Source organism: Phlebotomus papatasi, chromosome 1 (genome assembly GCF_024763615.1).
Source record: "Phlebotomus papatasi isolate M1 chromosome 1, Ppap_2.1, whole genome shotgun sequence".
Classification (NCBI taxonomy): Eukaryota; Metazoa; Arthropoda; class Insecta; order Diptera; family Psychodidae; genus Phlebotomus; species Phlebotomus papatasi.
The window spans coordinates 71,555,018-71,573,818 of NC_077222.1; the positions used below are offsets into that span (position 1 = coordinate 71,555,018).

General features: G+C 35.7%; 3 protein-coding genes across 8 annotated transcripts in view; 2 read left to right on the top strand and 1 right to left on the bottom strand.

Annotated features, from left to right (window-relative positions):
- The first annotated feature begins 1,676 nt into the window (after positions 1-1,676).
- Positions 1,677-6,784, top strand: LOC129800430 (leucine-rich repeat protein 1). The gene is made up of 4 exons (XM_055844789.1): positions 1,677-2,264; positions 2,333-2,575; positions 2,633-2,934; positions 6,509-6,784. The coding sequence occupies exons 1-4, from the start codon at positions 1,791-1,793 to the stop codon at positions 6,756-6,758; spliced, it is 1,269 nt and encodes a 422-aa protein (XP_055700764.1). The 5' UTR covers positions 1,677-1,790; the 3' UTR covers positions 6,759-6,784.
- LOC129800434 (glycosyltransferase-like domain-containing protein 1-like) lies at positions 6,755-17,651 on the bottom strand. Its single transcript, XM_055844803.1, has 4 exons — positions 17,281-17,651; positions 17,059-17,211; positions 16,515-16,994; positions 6,755-7,152 (listed from the first exon to the last, which is right to left on the bottom strand). Exons 1-4 carry the CDS (start codon positions 17,487-17,489, stop codon positions 6,900-6,902), a joined length of 1,095 nt encoding a protein of 364 aa, XP_055700778.1. The 5' UTR covers positions 17,490-17,651; the 3' UTR covers positions 6,755-6,899.
- Positions 17,652-18,528: 877 nt separating this feature from the next.
- LOC129800444 (lysine-specific demethylase 3B-like) overlaps positions 18,529-18,801 on the top strand; it is a 132,580-nt gene continuing 132,307 nt past the window's right edge. For all 6 annotated transcript variants that reach the window (XM_055844822.1, XM_055844840.1, XM_055844860.1 and 3 more), the window contains exon 1: positions 18,529-18,695. The gene's annotated coding sequence lies outside the window, so the exon portion shown is untranslated. The remainder of the gene's footprint in view (positions 18,696-18,801) is intronic.

Below are 18,801 nucleotides of genomic sequence, written 5' to 3' on the forward strand. Positions count from 1 at the left end.
AAAAGTGTTAATATTGACGAAAATTTTCCTGTGTGTAGGCAATTATTGCAATATTTGTTTCAATATGGAACATTTTTTTCAATATTTTATTTTATTATTTTGAATGGCTACACACTAGGCCAAATAATGTCAATAAAAATTTTCAAAGTTACATTGAAATAAAATTTCAAAGAAATTCTAAATATCAAATTGATTTGATATTTTCTTCAATATTTTTTAATGATCAGGAATCTTTTTCATTCAGAACATCACAGTACCGCTGGGATTTCCTTGTTCATGAATGAAAATACATCCAAGATTAAAATCCAAGTCAGGACACATCTCTTCCTGCCTCCTCCAGAAAATCCCAGATTCTCGGAATTCCGCTGTACATTTTGTCAAATCTTCCCAAGAACCCAGCTTGGTTAGCACTTCTCATCTGGCTACTCCAGGAAATCATAGTTCCTTTGGAATTTTGTTGTGCACTTGGTCGAATACACACAGAATACCCAAATTGTTAAGAAGATTTCTAGTGGCTCCTCCATGAAATCACAGATCTTCTTGGATTTTCTTCTGTATTTTGTCAAGAACATCCGAAATACTCAAGGAGAAATCTTCTGACCAACTTGGGTATTTTGGGTGTTCTTGACAAAATAGAAAAGAAAATCCCAGAAGATCTGTGATTTCCTGGAGGAACCAGGAGAAATCTTTTGACCAACTTGCGTATTTTGGGTGTTCTTGACAAAATAGAAAAGAAAATCCCAGAAGATCTGTGATTTCCTGGAGGAACCAGTAGAAATCTTCTGACCAACTTGCGTATTTTGGGTGTTCTTGACAAAATCCAAGAGAAAATCCCAGAAGATCTGTGATTTCCTGGAGGAACCAGGAGAAATCTTTTGACCACCATGAATATTCCGGACGTATTTGACAAAAGATACAACAAAATCCCAGAAGATCTGGGATTTTCTAGAGGAACTAGGGGAGAAGTCCTGACAAAGACGGGGTCTCTGGGAAGAATTGGGCAGGATATAGAACAGAATCTCTGGTCCTATCTATGATGATGTTCTGAGATGTCTTCCTGTTCTTAAACATGCTAATTCCAAGAGTTTATCTATGTTTGAAAGGAACTGAATCTTTAACTAAAATGGTATTTTAATAAGTTGTAATATTGAAGTTTTAATATTTAAGTCAATTTGTTCAGTGTGTAGGCAAATATTGAAGTATTAATTTCAATATTCTCTTCAATATGGAAGTTGTATTTCAATGTCACTTTGAAATGTTATTATTTCAATAATTTTCCTAGTGTGTAGACAGCATCTAAATACGATTTCCCAAAATCAAAAATTAAAAAGCTCCAAGAGAGCGTCTTTTTAAACCAATTCTACAAAGTTAGGATTCATTGGAAAGGTCTTGGAATCCGGTATAAGATTGATACAATTCTATTCGATTATGAATCTATATTTGACCGATAATTTGTTATCATTCGAAAGAAATATTTCATACACAAATTGGTATGGAAAATTGAATTTTGTCTCGAATTTTGTAGAAAAATCGATTTTTTGGGTAAATTTATTTTTTCCAGTTTTTATTAAACTCCTTGGAGCATTGCCCTCTTTTCCCCTATTTTCTAATGAACGAAAGACGTGCTTCAGACAGTTACAAGAAGAAATTTCAAATTTTTAAGCGCGGGAAATATTCTAACCTCAATTTTCTCCTTCCCCAAATCAACTCAGCGATCAGCTGTTTTTGTTTTGCTTTTATCGTGTTCTTCAATTTCTCAGTTTTTAAGAGTTTTGAGTGAATTTAAAGCCATGAAAATACTTTGTGATGTTGTTGTACACAACCGTCAGCATCCCAGTTCATCGTACAAGAGTGCCAAGTCAACATTAGCCCTTGGATTTCATCCTCCCGGAGGAAAGTCTGATGCCAAGTTATTTGTTATTCTCTTCACAGCTAGAAGCAAAACTGGAACACGCTATCAGCTTACGGATAATCTCAAACAAGTATTCTCGAGATTCGTGGAAGAGGGTAAATTTACCCTATCCTTAATAAGTCCAGAGGTAGACCTCCAAATTCGCAGCAAAGACGTCATTGTGCTGAAAAATTTTCTCCGATCGCTCAATGTAGCTCTCAAAGGAGACATCCAGGATCGAGAGAAATTGAGACTGAGCTCATTGAGTGTCACACCATTAACCACTAAATCCCATCCTGCTACCAAACTATCAATAGCCAAGCGATCAGATTATCCTATCAAGGGATTCCCCAAAACACTCACTCATCTCGAGGTAATATTACGTCATAGGATTTCCGGAAGCTTAAATTTTTGGTATTTATGAGAAATTTCTAACTCCAGATAATTGGATTGGAGAGAAGTCGCATGGATTCACAAATTTTGTACCTGAAGCATCTCACACATCTCAATTTAAGCGACAATTCAATCACAGAGATTCCCAAGCCTTTTGGAGAATTGCATCTTATAGATGTCAATTTGTCCGGGAATGTGTTAGGAAGCGAAATAAAGGGATGTGACTGGAAGTGGCTTGAAGGAATGGGTGTGACGAAATCCCTCGTCACTCTGGATTTATCTAATAATTATGTAAGTGAAAATTGTGATCCTGCAAGAAGATGATCTTATTAAAGATTTTCTTTCCAGCTGAAGAGCTTCCCGCTAAATCTTACTAAACTCCAGAAACTGAATGATCTCAATCTCGATTTTAACAGTATCAGAAGAATTCCTTTTGCCATTCGCAATTTGCGCACCCTAAAATCTCTCAGTATGGAGAGGAATGAGCTGGAATCTCTTCCAAACACCCTTGAAATGCTCTCCTTTGATCACATCAACATCTCCCAGAATGACTTCCCACATCATACAGATGACATTCCTCAACATGAATTTAGTTTCCAGCCCAGAATTTGCCTTTTTGAAATAGCTGCACGAGTTGTGGTCAGACAAAGGTAAAGGAATTCAAGGAACAGTTAGGTATGATTCCTTCTAATCAAACCTATTGTAATCCTCGGATTCTCTCAAAGTGCTCCGATCGAGCTGAAATTCACAGGGTATATGTTTTGAACATCCCTGATGCCGAAAATCATAAGCCGGCAATTTCGGGTCCGGCTGCCGTCCGGCCGTCCGTAATACGCAATATCTCTGGTTTGGATACAGATATCTTCATAATTCTTTTTTTTTAATATATCTACGTGCGCGTACGACGATTTCTGTGCTATTAGTTTTTCGAAAAACCGGTTCTAAACCGGTTATAAATCACGTTTTGTAGTTTATCTCGAAATCTAAGCATGCGATTTTGAATTTTTTATGTTTATCTTGTAGTCCAGAAAATTTAAACTAATTTAAAAAAAAATTAAGGACATTAGTCTAGCGGTTCTCGAGATATTTCATTTTGAAGATTTCAATTTTAAGAAAATTTGCTATTAGGCGGGAAAAAAAGCGGGAGAAGCGCCGTCGGACAAGCTTTTCCCATAGCACTCTCTCACTCTCCCTTTCTCTCTCTCTCCCTTTCTCTCTCTCTCCCTCTCTACATAGTGAGTCTATATTCGACGATTTGTAAGGTAGCATATCGTCAGTTAAATCAGCATTTATCGTAACTTAATTTTTGCGATTTTGAGATATATACATATTTGGAATCAGCGTAATTTTGTTTATTAAACGCAAATGAGAAAAACAAACTTTTATAAGTCCAATAAAAATTATTTTAAACAAAAATTATTGTAAGTGCCCTTAATTAAGAAAAATTTATCAGAATTTGTCGTAACTTCCATTTTTGGGGAAGTTACGACAAATTTTCATACAAAATTTTCAATAATCAGCATTTACCGTATCTTCTTTTGCTTACTTGCGTGGCTTATAATTTGCAGCAAAATTACAATATTTCTCAATAAAACGTTCACAAACTCTTCCAAATATCGAAAGACAGTGCGAATAGTGTAACATGAAATCAATTTAATTCAATATTTGCGAGAAAAAAGTGAGAAAATCCCTACCTATCTGTCATTAATTCAAAACAAAACAAGCGACGTGGCGCACAAAATTTATTCAATAAAACTTATGAAATAAAAGCTTTTAGGGACAGGGATAACAGTATTATTGACTAATTTAGTCAAATAAAGGCGCTTATTATCACTAGAATAATTCAAATTAATATAATACATTTTCGAAAATTGTCGTAACTTCCAGAATCTCCATACATTGGAAGTTACGGCTTTATAAACGATGTAAGTTACGATAAAATATTATTGTGTTTCTTCTAACATATTTCTCAATATTGCAGCTTTTAAATAATTTTATAAAGATTTTCTCGAGTTAACTTACAGTTTATTAGTGCCACTTTCATTATTTTGACTCAAAAGTATCGCATTCGGGGCTCATTTTTAAGAAAAATAATATTGAACTGAAAATTTCGTCTCATGAAAAGTTGTCAAAAGGAAGTTACGACAAATGCTGATTTAACTGACGATATACAATTCACGGTCCGCGATGTCTTTCGCGGATCTTCGCGAGGTGCGAATTTTTTCGCGGATTTTCGCGGGGCGCGTAATTTTTCGCGGGTCGCGTATTTTTTCGCAAACTTTCTCGGGGCGCGAATTTTTTCGCTGATTTTCGCGGGGCGCGAATTTTCTCGCTGATTTTTACGGGGCACGAATTTTTCGCGGATTTTCGCAGGGCGTGAAATTTTTCGCGGGTCGAGTATTTTTTCACGATTTCTCGCGGAGCGCAAATTTTTTCGCAGATATTCGCGGGGCGCGTAATTTTTCATGAAGTTTCGCGGGTCGCGTATTTTTTCGCGAATATTCGCGGGGCGCGTAATTTTTCGCGATTTTTTTCGCGGATATTCGCGGGGCGCGTAATTTTTCGCGGAGTTTCGCGGGTCGCGTATTTTTTCGCGAATTTTTGCGGGGCGCGTAGTTTCGCGGGTCGCGTATTTTCGCGGGGTGCGAATTTTTTCGCGTATTTTCGCGGGGCGCGAATTTTTTCGCAGATATTCGCGGGGCGCGTAATTTTCACGGAGTTTCGCGGGTCGCGTATTTTTACGCGAATTTTCGCGGGGCGCGAATTTTCTCACGTATTTTCGCGGGGTGCAAATTTTTCCGCGAATTTTCGCGGGGCGCGTAGTTTTTCGCGGAGTTTCGCGGGTCGCGTATTTTTTCGCAGATATTCGCGGGGCGCGTAATTTTCGCGGAGTTTCGCGGGTCGCGTATTTTTTCGCGAATTTTCGCGAGGTGCGAATTTTTTCGCGGATATTCGCGGGGCGCGTAATTTTTCGCGGAGTTTCGCGGGTCGCGTATTTTTTCGCAAATTTTCTCGGGCCGCGAATTTTTTCGCGAATTTTTGCGGGTCGCGTATTTTCGCGGGGTGCGAATTTTTTCGCGTATTTTCGCGGGGCGCGAATTTTTTCGCAGATATTCGCGGGGCGCGTAATTTTCACGGAGTTTCGCGGGTCGCGTATTTTTACGCGAATTTTCGCGGGGCGCGAATTTTCTCACGTATTTTCGCGGGGTGCAAATTTTTCGGCGAATTTTCGCGGGGCGCGTAGTTTTTCGCGGAGTTTCGCGGGTCGCGTATTTTTTCGCGAATTTTCGCGAGGTGCGAATTTTTTCGCGGATATTCGCGGGGCGCGTAATTTTTCGCGGAGTTTCGCGGGTCGCGTATTTTTTCGCAAATTTTCTCGGGCCGCGAATTTTTTCGCGAATTTTTGCGGGTCGCGTATTTTCGCGGGGTGCGAATTTTTTCGCGTATTTTCGCGGGGCGCGAATTTTTTCGCAGATATTCGCGGGGCGCGTAATTTTCACGGAGTTTCGCGGGTCGCGTATTTTTACGCGAATTTTCGCGGGGCGCGAATTTTCTCACGTATTTTCGCGGGGTGCAAATTTTTCCGCGAATTTTCGCGGGGCGCGTAGTTTTTCGCGGAGTTTCGCGGGTCGCGTATTTTTTCGCGAATTTTCGCGAGGTGCGAATTTTTTCGCGGATATTCGCGGGGCGCGTAATTTTTCGCGGATATTCGCGGGGCGCGAATTGTTTCGCTGATTTTCACAGGGCGTGATTTTTTTCTCGGATTTTCTCGGGTCGCTGACAGAGGTTCTCAATTAATGTAAAGTTGAGGCCTCTATCTTTCATAGTTTCCAAGATAATCGACTTTAAAGATTTTCAGACGCTTTTATGCATTTCTCATCCAATTTTCTTAATTTTCAAGTGAAATTTTGCACATATCAAGCCTGAAAGAGGCTCTACATGGACGTAAAATTTGAGGCCTCTATCTCTCATAGTTTCCGAGATAATCAACTTTAAAGATTTTCAGACGCTTTTATGCATTTCTCATCCAATTTTCCTTATTAATAACGATAATAAGTTACATACAATTTAAACGAAATTTGCATTATTTATGTATAAATATCGTTCAAGTTTGCCATAATCCGAATTTGCAACGAAGGAATCACACCTCTATAAGCTGATCTAGGCTTATCACTGGCTTTTCTTTGGTAACTTCTTAATTTCCCCTTTGGATTTCTTCCACAGCATCCCTTATGCTCATCCATCGTCCCATCCAACCCTTCAGTGGCACACAGTCCCGTGGATTGTAGCTGATCTCCTGGACGGAACTCCGGTCTGTTCTTGCGGAAATCCCTGCTTCGATGCAAAAATCTACGAAAAATGTTCTGCCGTCCAACTTCGCTACAAATGTATCACATCAAATGCCGATAGGAATATCCTGGCAGATTGTGTCTTCTGTAGTCGCAGGTGTTTTGAGAAAAGAATTTTAAATTGATTAATAAATTGCTATTGCCTCTTTCATTATTTTTTTTACAATAAACAAATTTGACAATTTTATCTCTGCTAATGGTTATTTTTTTTTTAATTACTGGAAGCAGAAATGGTCCCGCTGATAGATATTCATCCACTTCGTTGACTATTTGGTACCGAGTGGCTTGAATTTGTCATAGAACTTTGGTATCAATTGCACAGAAGAATATTTCTCAAATGAAAACATCTCGAAAAATTTGTCTCTCTGCCTCTGGAAGAGTTCGGGATTCCTGCACCAATTGTACAACATCTTTATCAGTTGATTGGATGTATTGTAGAGATTCTCCTTTGGATAGATTTCCGGATAGACTAGTTTGTTGGGTGCAATGGGCATGCATCCGCAATATGTGGCTTCCAGCCTAAATTATACACAAATTATTTTGTGAAATACCGAATACAAAATAATTTGACATAAAACTCATCCCAAAAATAATTTTTAGCCACGCCCCTTTAGATGTTTTGTGTATAAAAAATAAACCACGCCCCGTACAAAATATTTAGTAAAATAGTCAATAATGGAAGTAAATTATTTCTTGATTTAAATATTCCTTTTATAATCACAGCTATTGTCATGCTGCGTTTTTGTTAATAGAAGCTGATCGATCTCATATTTTCAGCGTAGATGCTTTCATCATCCATAATTTCGAAAACGATCAGCTGTCAAAATCGGATTATGTTACGCTATGTGAAGTGGGGCACGTTTGAAAGTGGGGCACCATTGAAATTGGGATTTTTTCTCCTATGTTTAAGTAGAACTGCGCCATATCATAATGTAATTTAGCTTAAGAGGATCGAAAAGCCAGAAAATGGCGTCTCCATACAAAAACCCAAAATTAAAAGTGTATCAAGTCTTACAATTTTTGAGATATTTCCTTGAAAATTTAACTGAGGGTAGTTTTTTATATTATCTTTGAATTCCCTGTTTTATTTTTTTTAAAAACTGTTTTGCTTTCGTAATATAATTTTCCAAACATTCGTATACTCCTAAAACATGCCACAAAGAAGCTGCATTATCTCCTATAATATGAAAGATAGAGAGGTATATTTTTTTTTTAATTTTGTTCCTAAAGACATGCTCTACAAAATGCCTGTTTCACTTCTTTCACTTTTCATACAAATTTTCCAAGTATTTTTCAATTGAAAATTGTCCAAAAAATGACACTTTTCATTGCATCTTTGTACCGAGAATATCATTTTTTCCGAATTAATAATTATTTTTGTACCAATCTACATTTCATTAGCTTTCAAATGGTACATTAGAATTGGAGAAACTCCTAATAGTTTTTTTGCAATTAAATTTTAAACAACATGCTCCAAATTGGAAATTTTCATGAGCTTTTGATAGCTTTCCGAGCTTCCGAGAAATTCTACTCAAAATTGTTCAGCAATTCGCCACAAGATTACGCGTCGCATTTTTCACCATGTCTTTCCTTTTCTCTCTGACCTTCAGCACGCCTGCAGTTTTTTGCGATCAGGCGGAGAAGAAAAAAGAATACAAAACAACAAAACTCATCCCCTGTGTGAGAAATCTTATGAATTACAGCTGAGCGAATTTTTATGATTTTCACGATCAGTCTCGTTGTTTCAAAAAATTGTAGAAAATCGTAAAAATTATGAATCGTCAATCGTCATGGGCATTTCACAAAACCAGCTAATATCGGTGACTACATAATATGCGGATATAATTTTTCTCGGAGAAGAAAAAAGTCAGTGATAAGCCTAAATGGGCTTATGCTATGTGTGATTCTTTCATTGCAAATTCGAATTGGGGGCAAAATCGAAGTCCAGATGACCTTATGCTAGCTGAGATTTATTACAGGAAACCTCAAAATGCGTGCAACTCGAGGTCGTTGAAAATTGAAAAGTGCAAATTCGATTGTCAGAAATGCACAAAAATACATGTAAAACTTTAATGCCAAAATGGCTCAGAAACTATTCCGCAATCCGCGAGTAATACTGCGATCTTCAAAAATCCGCGAAAAAATCCACGGTCCGGGAAAATCCACAATAAATTCTGCCGGCTGCGTAAATCCGTCAGAAATTCTTCGGTCCGCAAAAGATTCCGCGATCTGCGAGAAATTTCGCGGTTCGCGAAAATTCGTGAACGATTCCGCGATCCGAGAAAATCCGGGAGCAACACCGCGATCCACGCAAATACACGAAAAATTCCGCGGCCCACTAAAATCCACGAACACACCGCGATCCGCGAAGTTACAAAATAAACCTAAAAGTAGCGAAAAAGCATAACATGATTTCGAGATTACAATAGAAAACCCGATTTTGAAATGGAACTTTTGTGTATATCTTTGTCTCTAAAAATTGATAAAAAAAAATTAAATTTTCAAATGACAAAATTTCTATTTTTATTTTCTTCATTTTCCAAAATTTCTATTTCTTCAAAGAACACGTGCATTTGGCACATTTAAAAGATAGGGGGAAACAGGTTTATTTTTTGGCCTTTTTTGGTACGGGAAAGTACTCTCCTTTCGAATGTTCATGCCTTGGAATAATGGGAATTTTCTTTTATTTTTCGTATGAGACTTATACACATTTCTATTAAATATTAGTTAGCTTATCATCAATATTTATGATTATGTGATAATTACTTATAAGTCTCTTAGGAAAAATAAAAGAAAAATCACGCTATTCGCAGGCATGAACGTTCGAAAGGACAGTTCTTTCCCCTAACCCTTACGATTCGTAATTTAAAAACTTTACAATCTTGGCAGGTCAAACTAATAAATACCGTCGTAGCGGGTGACTTTGCACGTTTTTTCGCTGTTTTTCAACTTTGCTCTCTAAAAGTGGATAGTTAAAGTGAAGGGAGGGGGGTTTTTGAGCAAAATTATTTGTATTCAGTTGTTAATGAATGGATTTTGTGCTACTAGCATTAATTTTATAAAATTTTACTATGTTTAAAAAAATCAAGAAAAAAGGCTTGCACTGGGGATAAGGTGCGGGTGACTTTGCACTTTTTAATAAATACTAAAAAATCAAGAATTTCTGATAATAAACGACAATGAAGATCTTGACATCTAAGGGTAAGATGCACGAGATCTACAAGATGACATGATCGCCATTTTGATTTGACGTTTCTGTCCGCCATTTTGAATAACTGTCAAAACCTAAAACTGGTCCGATTGGGTTGAAATTTTAGTATGTTGTAGCTGATGTCAAGACCTTTTCAGAACGTATCTATGTTTCAGTCTACGTCAAGTATTTACCTAGATACAGAGGCTTAAATTTTAAAATTTTGGAATATTCTTATTTTGGCGATCTTTATTTTCTAATCCTTAATTTTAAAACCTAAACGAAATGCCTCAGTAACCATTAAAAATGGTTGAGGCTTTTATTTTTTATATTTATTTACTCTTACATAATAAAAAAAATAAATGGAAAGTGCATTTATTTATTTATTTTTATTTTTTCATCTTTGCAAAAACAGTTTTTCAGATCTTCAAATAATATACTGTTATAAAGAAAAACATTACTTTTCTTTTTGTTTGTTATTTGGATCTCACCGCCTAACGATAGTACTGTCTTTTTAGTGATGGTTTCGATAAAAGAAGCCCTCCGTAGTTCTGTTTTCATGAAAATGTCAAAATTTTGAACTTAGAGCCCCAGTATCCAGACAATCGCTTGACATAGGTCGGATGTTATATATGTTCTGAAAAGGTTTTGACATCAGCTAGAATATACTAAAATTTCAGCTCAATCGGATGAGATTTTTGTTTTGACAGTTATTCAAAATGGCGGACAGAAACGTCAAACCAAGATGGCGACTACATCATCTTGCAGATCTCGGTCATTTTATCTTAAATTATCAAAAAACTGGATAATTTTTAACCAAATACTTATATAATAAAGCTTAAGAAAGTCCATTAAATGCAATTTTATAACATAAATCATGCGTTCTTAGGAAGACTATAGTGAAAAAAGTATTTTAATAAAAATAATGAACAAAATCGAAGTGGATTATTCTAGCCCGATAAATTTAGAATAGATTTGGGCAATTTACTTCTCTGAAATCGGTTTTGGAATTGCATCTTCAGATAACTTTTTCGCGGAGTAGTTTTTTGACAAAATACCTATACTAGGATTTCATTGACTATTACAGAAACTACAAGAATCCTTTTGAGGATCATTGTACCTTACTTGGTACTTAACATATCCCTTTATACTTTGACATGATAGACCGGATCGGCGAAGACTATCAATAAGTGTTAGAATTGTTCAAAGTCTCACGAACAGCAGAGTGCAGTCACCCCCCGAGTGCAAAGTCACCCGCAACGACGGTAATTAACATGACCTTTATTTTTCCTCCATTCTTTCCAAAAACCATGTTCTTCTTGGGAATCTTTAAAAACGCATCCTGCGATTTTTTTATTTTTAAATATGTTTTAGAGGCCGACTCGGTGATAATTTCATATAAGAAAATACTGTTGAATCAAAGATTTTTCAAGGTCAAAGGTTAAAAATGCTCTAGAGAGCGTATTTTTAAACCGAATAGGGTGACATTTGGTATAGTTCCAATGATTATGCAATTTCTTACAATTCTGAAAAGGGTATAATTTTTTATGAATCCATATAATAAACCAGTTTGTACCCTCAAGGAGTAACAAAAAGATTTTCAATATTAGTAACTAATTTGTTCCGAAAGTCACCATCGCAGCAAGAAGGACGTTAAATTTGTGGCATTTTTCAAGCTATAATATTTACGGTTTCACTTTTTTTTAATTCGAGATTGGCGAGATTTTTCTCCTCCTGCTACCAGCACTGGCACCCTAACTATAGACCTTAACTGTTAGACGAAACGGACGAGATCTTTTAAATTGCATTAATTTGTTCCCGATAATTGGAACAAAATGTCTATATTTCGTCGGTTGCCTCAGCAACTGTGCTAACTGCATTTGCTTTGTGTCAGCATTCGTTGTAAGCAACGCATCGCTGCGTGGCGTTTGCAATGAATACAGACACAAAGCAGATGCAGTTAGCACAGTTTCTGAGGCAACTGACGATTTGGTTCCGACTTTTAGCAACAAATTTGTACTTTTTAAGAGAGGCAAAAGGATTCCCCATATTAGTAACGATTTTTGTTCCAAAAATTAAATCGTCCACGGATACCGAAAATTTTTGAAACGAATATGTTATAAATGTAGGGATAGTATTTTTATAAAAAAAATCTACAAATTTGTTCCTGACAGTGGGAACAAAACAGTAGAGCGCAACAAAATTCTATTCCAACTCACAGATCAAATTTGTATAAAACGAAATCTACTGAAATTTGTAGGTATTCCACCGTATCGAAACGGTTCTAAAAGAAAACTTTTACACAATTGTCACTATTCTTAACAAAACCGTAAAGAAAAAAAAATATTGGAACGAATAAATATCTTTTTTAGGTACATATTTGTTCTGTAATAAATTGTTCTAAAGAAAATTTTTACCAATATTTTGGTCAGTGTCCAAAAGTTTTTACTGTGATTGTGCAATTTGCTAACAATACTACAATTGGACTTCAGATTAAAATTAGTTATAGTTTCATAACTGGTTTATTATATGGATTCATAAAAAAATATACCCTTTTCAGAATTGTAAAAAATTGCATGACCTTTGGAACTATACCAAATGTCACCCTATTCGGTTTAAAAATACGCTCTCTATAGAGCATTTTTAACCTTTGACCTTGAAAAATCTTTGATTCAACAGTATTTTCTTATATGAAATTATCACCGAGTCGGCCTCTAAAACATATTTAAAAATAAAAAAATCGCAGGATGCGTTTTTAAAGATTCCCAAGAAGAACATAGTTTTTGGAAAGAATGGAGGAAAAATAAAGGTCATGTTAATTATTTATTAGTTTGACTTTCCCGTACCAAAAAAAGGCCAAAAAACAAACCTGTTTCCCCCTATCTTTCAAATGTGTCAAATGCACGTGTCCTTTTTGAAGAAATAGAAATTTTGGACTATGAAGAAAATAAAAATAGAAATTTTGTCACTTGAAAATTTAATTTTTTTTATCAATTTTTAGAGACAAAGATATGCGTAAAACATGCATGTCTCATTTTTTCTTTCCTTCACAAAATCTCATAATGCATCGCAAGGCTAAAAATCTGCCTTTGGGTTTTCAACCTTTTCAATGAGTTTTTTGTGTGCTCTGGGTCTGCGGAGCGCTTCGGAGAAAAATAGACAGACGATGAGCGTGAACAAAAAACAGTAGAAAAAACGAGACAGCTGATGGCGGGTGATGACTCTTTTCACCACCAGGGGACATCACGGATGCTTTGAGTAGCTCCGCGAGAGCTTGAATCTGGAGCTTTTTTTTCCTTGACGATCCTCTTAACCTCAATTTTATAATAAGGATAACTCTTTCGTCTCCTTTGGGACACTGGGTACCCATTAAAAAATTTAATTTTTTTGGACTATTTAGAATGGATAAAAATCCGATTCTTGTGGACAAACTATAAGGATGTCCAAATCTAGGATATTTTTTGCAGAATCCCAATTAACTCCTGAGCTAAGATATTCTTGGTCAAAAATCGTGGATTTTCGATTTTCTGCTTCCTTGCAGATATTGTGACTTTTTTGATATTTCTAGACCAGAATAAAGAAAAACCTCTTGGGGTCAATAAGTATGATAACTAGCAATTACAGATTGCATAAATTCGAAAAATATTTTTTTCTTAAATTTTCAAAAAAACTTGTTCAAACTTTATGGGCACTCTCGTCCGCAAAAATCTAGAGATCAAATGTAAAATTGTCAAAATGGTCAAATTGTCTCCTTTTCGTTGTTTTGGGGACGAGAGTTCAAATGAGTTTTCCAATTTCCCAGAGGCGGAGAAAATTCTTTTTCTACAAAAGTATCATATTTGACCACTAAGACTTACAATAAAGTGAGTTTTACTGAAATTCGTTCGCTGGATATGTTGTGGTCCGGAAAGAGTTATACACGCAAACATTGCCTTATATTCTCACTACTAATAAATTAATTATTAGTAAAATGTTTTAAGATTATAAGTACTATTTTAAATAAATTTGATAGTAATCACCAGATCAACTAATATTCATTAGTAATGATGTCTAAATTTTCCTAAGAGTGTGAACACCTAAATCCCGAATGGGTCGAAATCCCTAATGGATTAAAATCGCGAAAGGGTCGAAATTCCGAATGGTTAAAAATACCGGAAAACCAAAATCTCATACACCAAAATTCGAAACGCCAAGATCCTTAAAGCCAAAATCCCGACTGGATTAAAATCGCGACAGAGTCGAAATCCCGAATAGTTCAAAATACCGAAAAGCCAAAATCCCGAACACCAAAATTCGAAACGCCAAGATCCCAGAAAGGGCCAAAATCCTGAAAGCCAACATTCCGAACGCCAAAATCCTGAAAGAATCAAGATTCTGAAAGCCAAAATCCCGAAATTCCGAAAGACAAAATCCTTGAATTCTTAAAAATGTAATAACTTTTCCTACAATTGCACGCTACAATTGTGCTTCGCTGAGCTTTGACCTTCGAAAATTCAATTCGAAATTTTTTTTTGGTCGTAAAGACTCTATATATAAAAATTATCCGAAAATGAAAAAAAAATCGCTGGAGTCGTTTTTGAGATAAAGTTGTTGAGATAAAGATTTAATTTAAAGTTGTTGAATTTCAGGATGTTGAATTTGGAATTGTTGAATTTAAAAATTGTTGAATTTTTATGTGTAAATTCAGAAATTGTTGAATTCTGTTTATTGTTGAATTTTCTTTTCATTTCGAAGATTTTGATTTTTTTGCCTTTTTAAACATTTTTATAGGTTTTTCCTGTACTCGGGATCCCCCTAATGCGAAATGATTACATCTGATGCTCGGATCTTTATGATATACTTATTATGCATATAAATATTTGATTTTCTATATGACTTTTTCCCAATGAAAAGCATCTCGACTGAAGTATAAGCAGGGCGGAACATTCTCATACATTTTCCGTACAAAAGTATGGTATATTTTTTCTTAAGGGATTTTTTAATTTTAGTATAAAACCAAATGCAAGTATTTTAAAACTTTTACCAAATGAAAATTTTATCTAATGTTATGTTATTGGCACAAAATTTATAATGATTGCAAGAGGATAACAGTTCCTAAAACCTATATTAAAAAGTCGTAAAATTCGCAATTTTTCGAATTTTTCCTGACAAATTTTCTATTTGAAACACCAGTAACACTTTAAATTCAATAAAAATATATTCTCTGTACATGTGCCCACCATTTCGTGTTATATTTAATTATGTGGGATTTAAGACTTAAAAATTATAAAGAATTTAAAAAAAAATATACCATTTCTGAATTAAAATGCTCCATCCGTTAGTTAATCATTCTAGAGTATAAGTCTTAATTGGAAATTCAACAATTTTTACACAACTTTAGTTTAAAAATTCAACAACTTTTGTCTCAAAATTCAACAAATTTTGTTTAAAAATTCAACAAATTTGGTTGATTTGCACAAGGTTTCACACTATAACGGCGTTATCACACTTGCACATTAAAATTTTAATGTGATTCACATTAATTGTCGCTTGTGAGCGTCCAAATATGTTATTTGTGTCTTTGAGTCACTTAATATTTGGGGTTTTTCTATTTATTGATAAAGAAGTGTACTTGGCCTGCAAAAATAAGTTTAAATTTATCCAAAGCATAAATATTTTCACATTAAAATATTAATGAGAAAATCGCATTAATTTTTCGCATTATTGCTATAAATCAATTTATATCAAATTTTGCGGGCCAAGTCTACCTTTTTATCAACAAATAGATCAAATTTTGAATATAAAATGATTCAAACACACAAATTACACATTTGGACTCTCACCAGTGACAATTAATGTGAATCATATTAAAATTTTAATGTGCAAGTGTGATAACACAGTAATAGTGTTAAAAACTATGATCAAACTATAACAGTGTTAATTTTTGATCATGTGACAAAAAATACCATAAAGTTGTGTATTTTTTCACACTATATTAATGTGAAAAACTGTAATCAGGCTATAAAAGTGGTAATTTTTAGAATTTGTCAAACAGTTTTAAATCACGAAACATTGTTGAAAAATTTTTATGATTATAACAGTGAGAAATTTTACACAGATCGCAATTAAATAATGAATTTATCCGATTTCACACTATTGTAGTGTTAAAATTTTACACATTTTCAAATTAAACAACATTGTTGAAAATTTTTCAACTATAATAGTGGTAATTTTCAATCACGTGACAATAAATTACCATAATGTTGTGCATTTTTTAAACATTTTTAAATTAAACAAATAAAATGGTCGATTTTGCACTATTATAGTAGTAAAATTTTACACATTTTTTTATTGTGTAACTATTCTCTCTTTGAGTTCGAGCAGTAAAATTTTAAGACTTCCCCTTACATGTATTCCGAATAATTCAAATTGTAAGCACTGCAAGTTGTTATTCCAAGGTGGCCTAATAAGAATCTCAACTACCATAAGCTTCTTTGGGTTTATTTCCTTCAGTATTTTTTTAAAATTCTTTTGTTTTTTGTTTTCCCTGTTTTTCACTTAAAGTTTGTGAAATGGGCGTGGCGTATTTTCTCAATTAATATGGAAGGGGAGTGGCCTAAAATTATTATTCTTAAAAAGTTAAATAAAGGATATCTAGTAGGGGATTCTCACAGGTCTTTTGCACAAAAGGATTTCATATAAGAGAACTTACATGGACACCCCGTAGAATTCATGGCCAGCCGTTGAGATGACAATGTCTCCAGTGAGAAGTGTCTGGAAGTACTTCTCTCGATCGAGATGCCCAAAATTTATGAGTTTTTCACCCAATTTTGTCTGAATATCCTCAAAACAATCCGGAATCGTTTGGAAATTCTCACCGAGGATAGACGCTTTAAAATTCACCTGCCTCTTATTCAGTTCAATGAGCGTCTCTGTGAGTAGTTGAGGATTCTTGTCATGTTCCCATCGATGTGGCCAGATAAGATGTAAAATTCTCTCATCACTTGGTGGCCTCTGCTGGGGCATCCGATGAAATTTCACTGGAAAATAAATCACTTCACACTTTGGTTCAATCTTCTCCCGAATGGACTTTAACTTCAGATCTGGCTGAATATTGAGAATGGGATTGATATTGTCCAGGAATGATGATCGATTGAAGTAGGAATTGAAGATGATTTCATCAGCAGCCAAACTGAAGGAAATCGTTATTTTTTGAGTGGTGAAAGTTGTGAAAGATTTCTTTTTTGGTCCCTTACCAGGTCATAATCTGATTCAATCCGTATTGGCAGTCTCGTTCTTTGATCTCTCGAATTGGGTAGACCAATTGATTCTCATGGAAATAGACAATTTTTTTGCACTTCACAAGATCCGATCGAATGCCCAGCAATTCGGCCAGATTCAGCACAGAGCTATATGGGAAGCAGGGATGTCAGTAAGGACTACGCCCTGCGCGGATGAGGGAATTAAATCAGGCTTACCATGTGAAGAGAATGGTGTATTCGTGGACAAGTGGGATAATTTGGGAAAAGTAGAGAGCACTAGTCCTTGCACGCCAGTGCCACTTCTTCGCCGGCAGTGTAAAGAGGTCATATTCAGCTGGATTTATGCCCTCAAATATCGTGTCCAGAAGTTGTTTGTGTGATCCTCCATAGAATGGCTCAATAACAACTATTTTTGCCACTTGCATGCTCTTAGATAGAGTAAAATGAGTCTTTTAGGTGATAGACAGAGCTGGTAATTTAAATTTCCAATCCAGCAAGTCCAGGACGGGAGGAAATACCCGCCGGATGAGCTTCTTGGACACAACTTTTTTATCACTTTCCTAACCTCACTTTTTTCACTTGACACTAGCGCCACTCGCGGAGGACACATCGCTAACAACCAGCGGAATCCTACGCTCCGTAAGGGGGAAGCACTGTACAAACATGTGCTTTTTGAATAAACTCCGGGAATTAATATTTGGAAACGAGTTTGTTATCAATAATTTTTTATGATTTTTCATTAATAAAATGGTCTTAATTGATAATTATTGTAATTGTATTAGGTGTAGAACCGGTTCTATATGTTCCTGGACATGAATTCGTAATGGTTCATGAATTTGCTTAAAGTCGTTTAGTAATCAAAGGATGCTCAGGGGATTATTTTTCAGGATATCATATGATACAGATACAGAAATCCTGGATCACCTGGATATGCGATATTCCCAATGAAATCACGGTATCGCATAGTCTTCTTCAAATATCAATAAATGCAGCATTCGTAGAATTTGGTAACCTGACCCACTGAAGGTACCATAAAACAATTCACACCGAGCAAGCAAATCCTCTAATCTCATCAGCAGGCACACAAAAGTGCCAATTGAAGGTAATAAATATAAAAGTAATTTACCTTTTTCTGCTCACATGGGTCCTTGCCCTTTGGCCCTCTTCCGCTGCGGGGTAAACAAATTGTGTGGAAATCACCTGCTCCTGAGATTCCGTCGATTCTAAAAATACTTCCATGCTACCGACTGTGCTGGGGAGATGATAAATTGCATAATTTTCGAGCACTATTGCCACACATTTCATCAATAGACGGGACGTTTTTTTTATCTTCACCAATTTAGCGCCACCACAGAAGCAAATGCTAATTGGCGATAATGGCGACGAGGGGCACACTCTGTGTTTGTGTGTGTGTTGCGTGAAACAAAAAGCGCACAATGGCTGCCCCCTCGTGGCTGTCGTGAAAAAGATTCAGTCGTTTCAAGTTTTTCAGTGGAAAAGTTGGTGCGTCTATTCTTTGACCGATTTCTGAGGTAATTTGTGCCGGGCCGTGTGATTAAATTTGCAGAAAATATCTCTAAACAGCCGCTGAGTGGTGGTGTGATGTGATTTTGTGCAATTGAGAACATTTGGTGAGTAAAATTCTGTCTGTTTCCCCCATTTATAGAGACAATTTTCCACGGCCTACTGGCAGGATCACATCTTTTGACCATTTTTCACCCACTGCAATCCACCGCA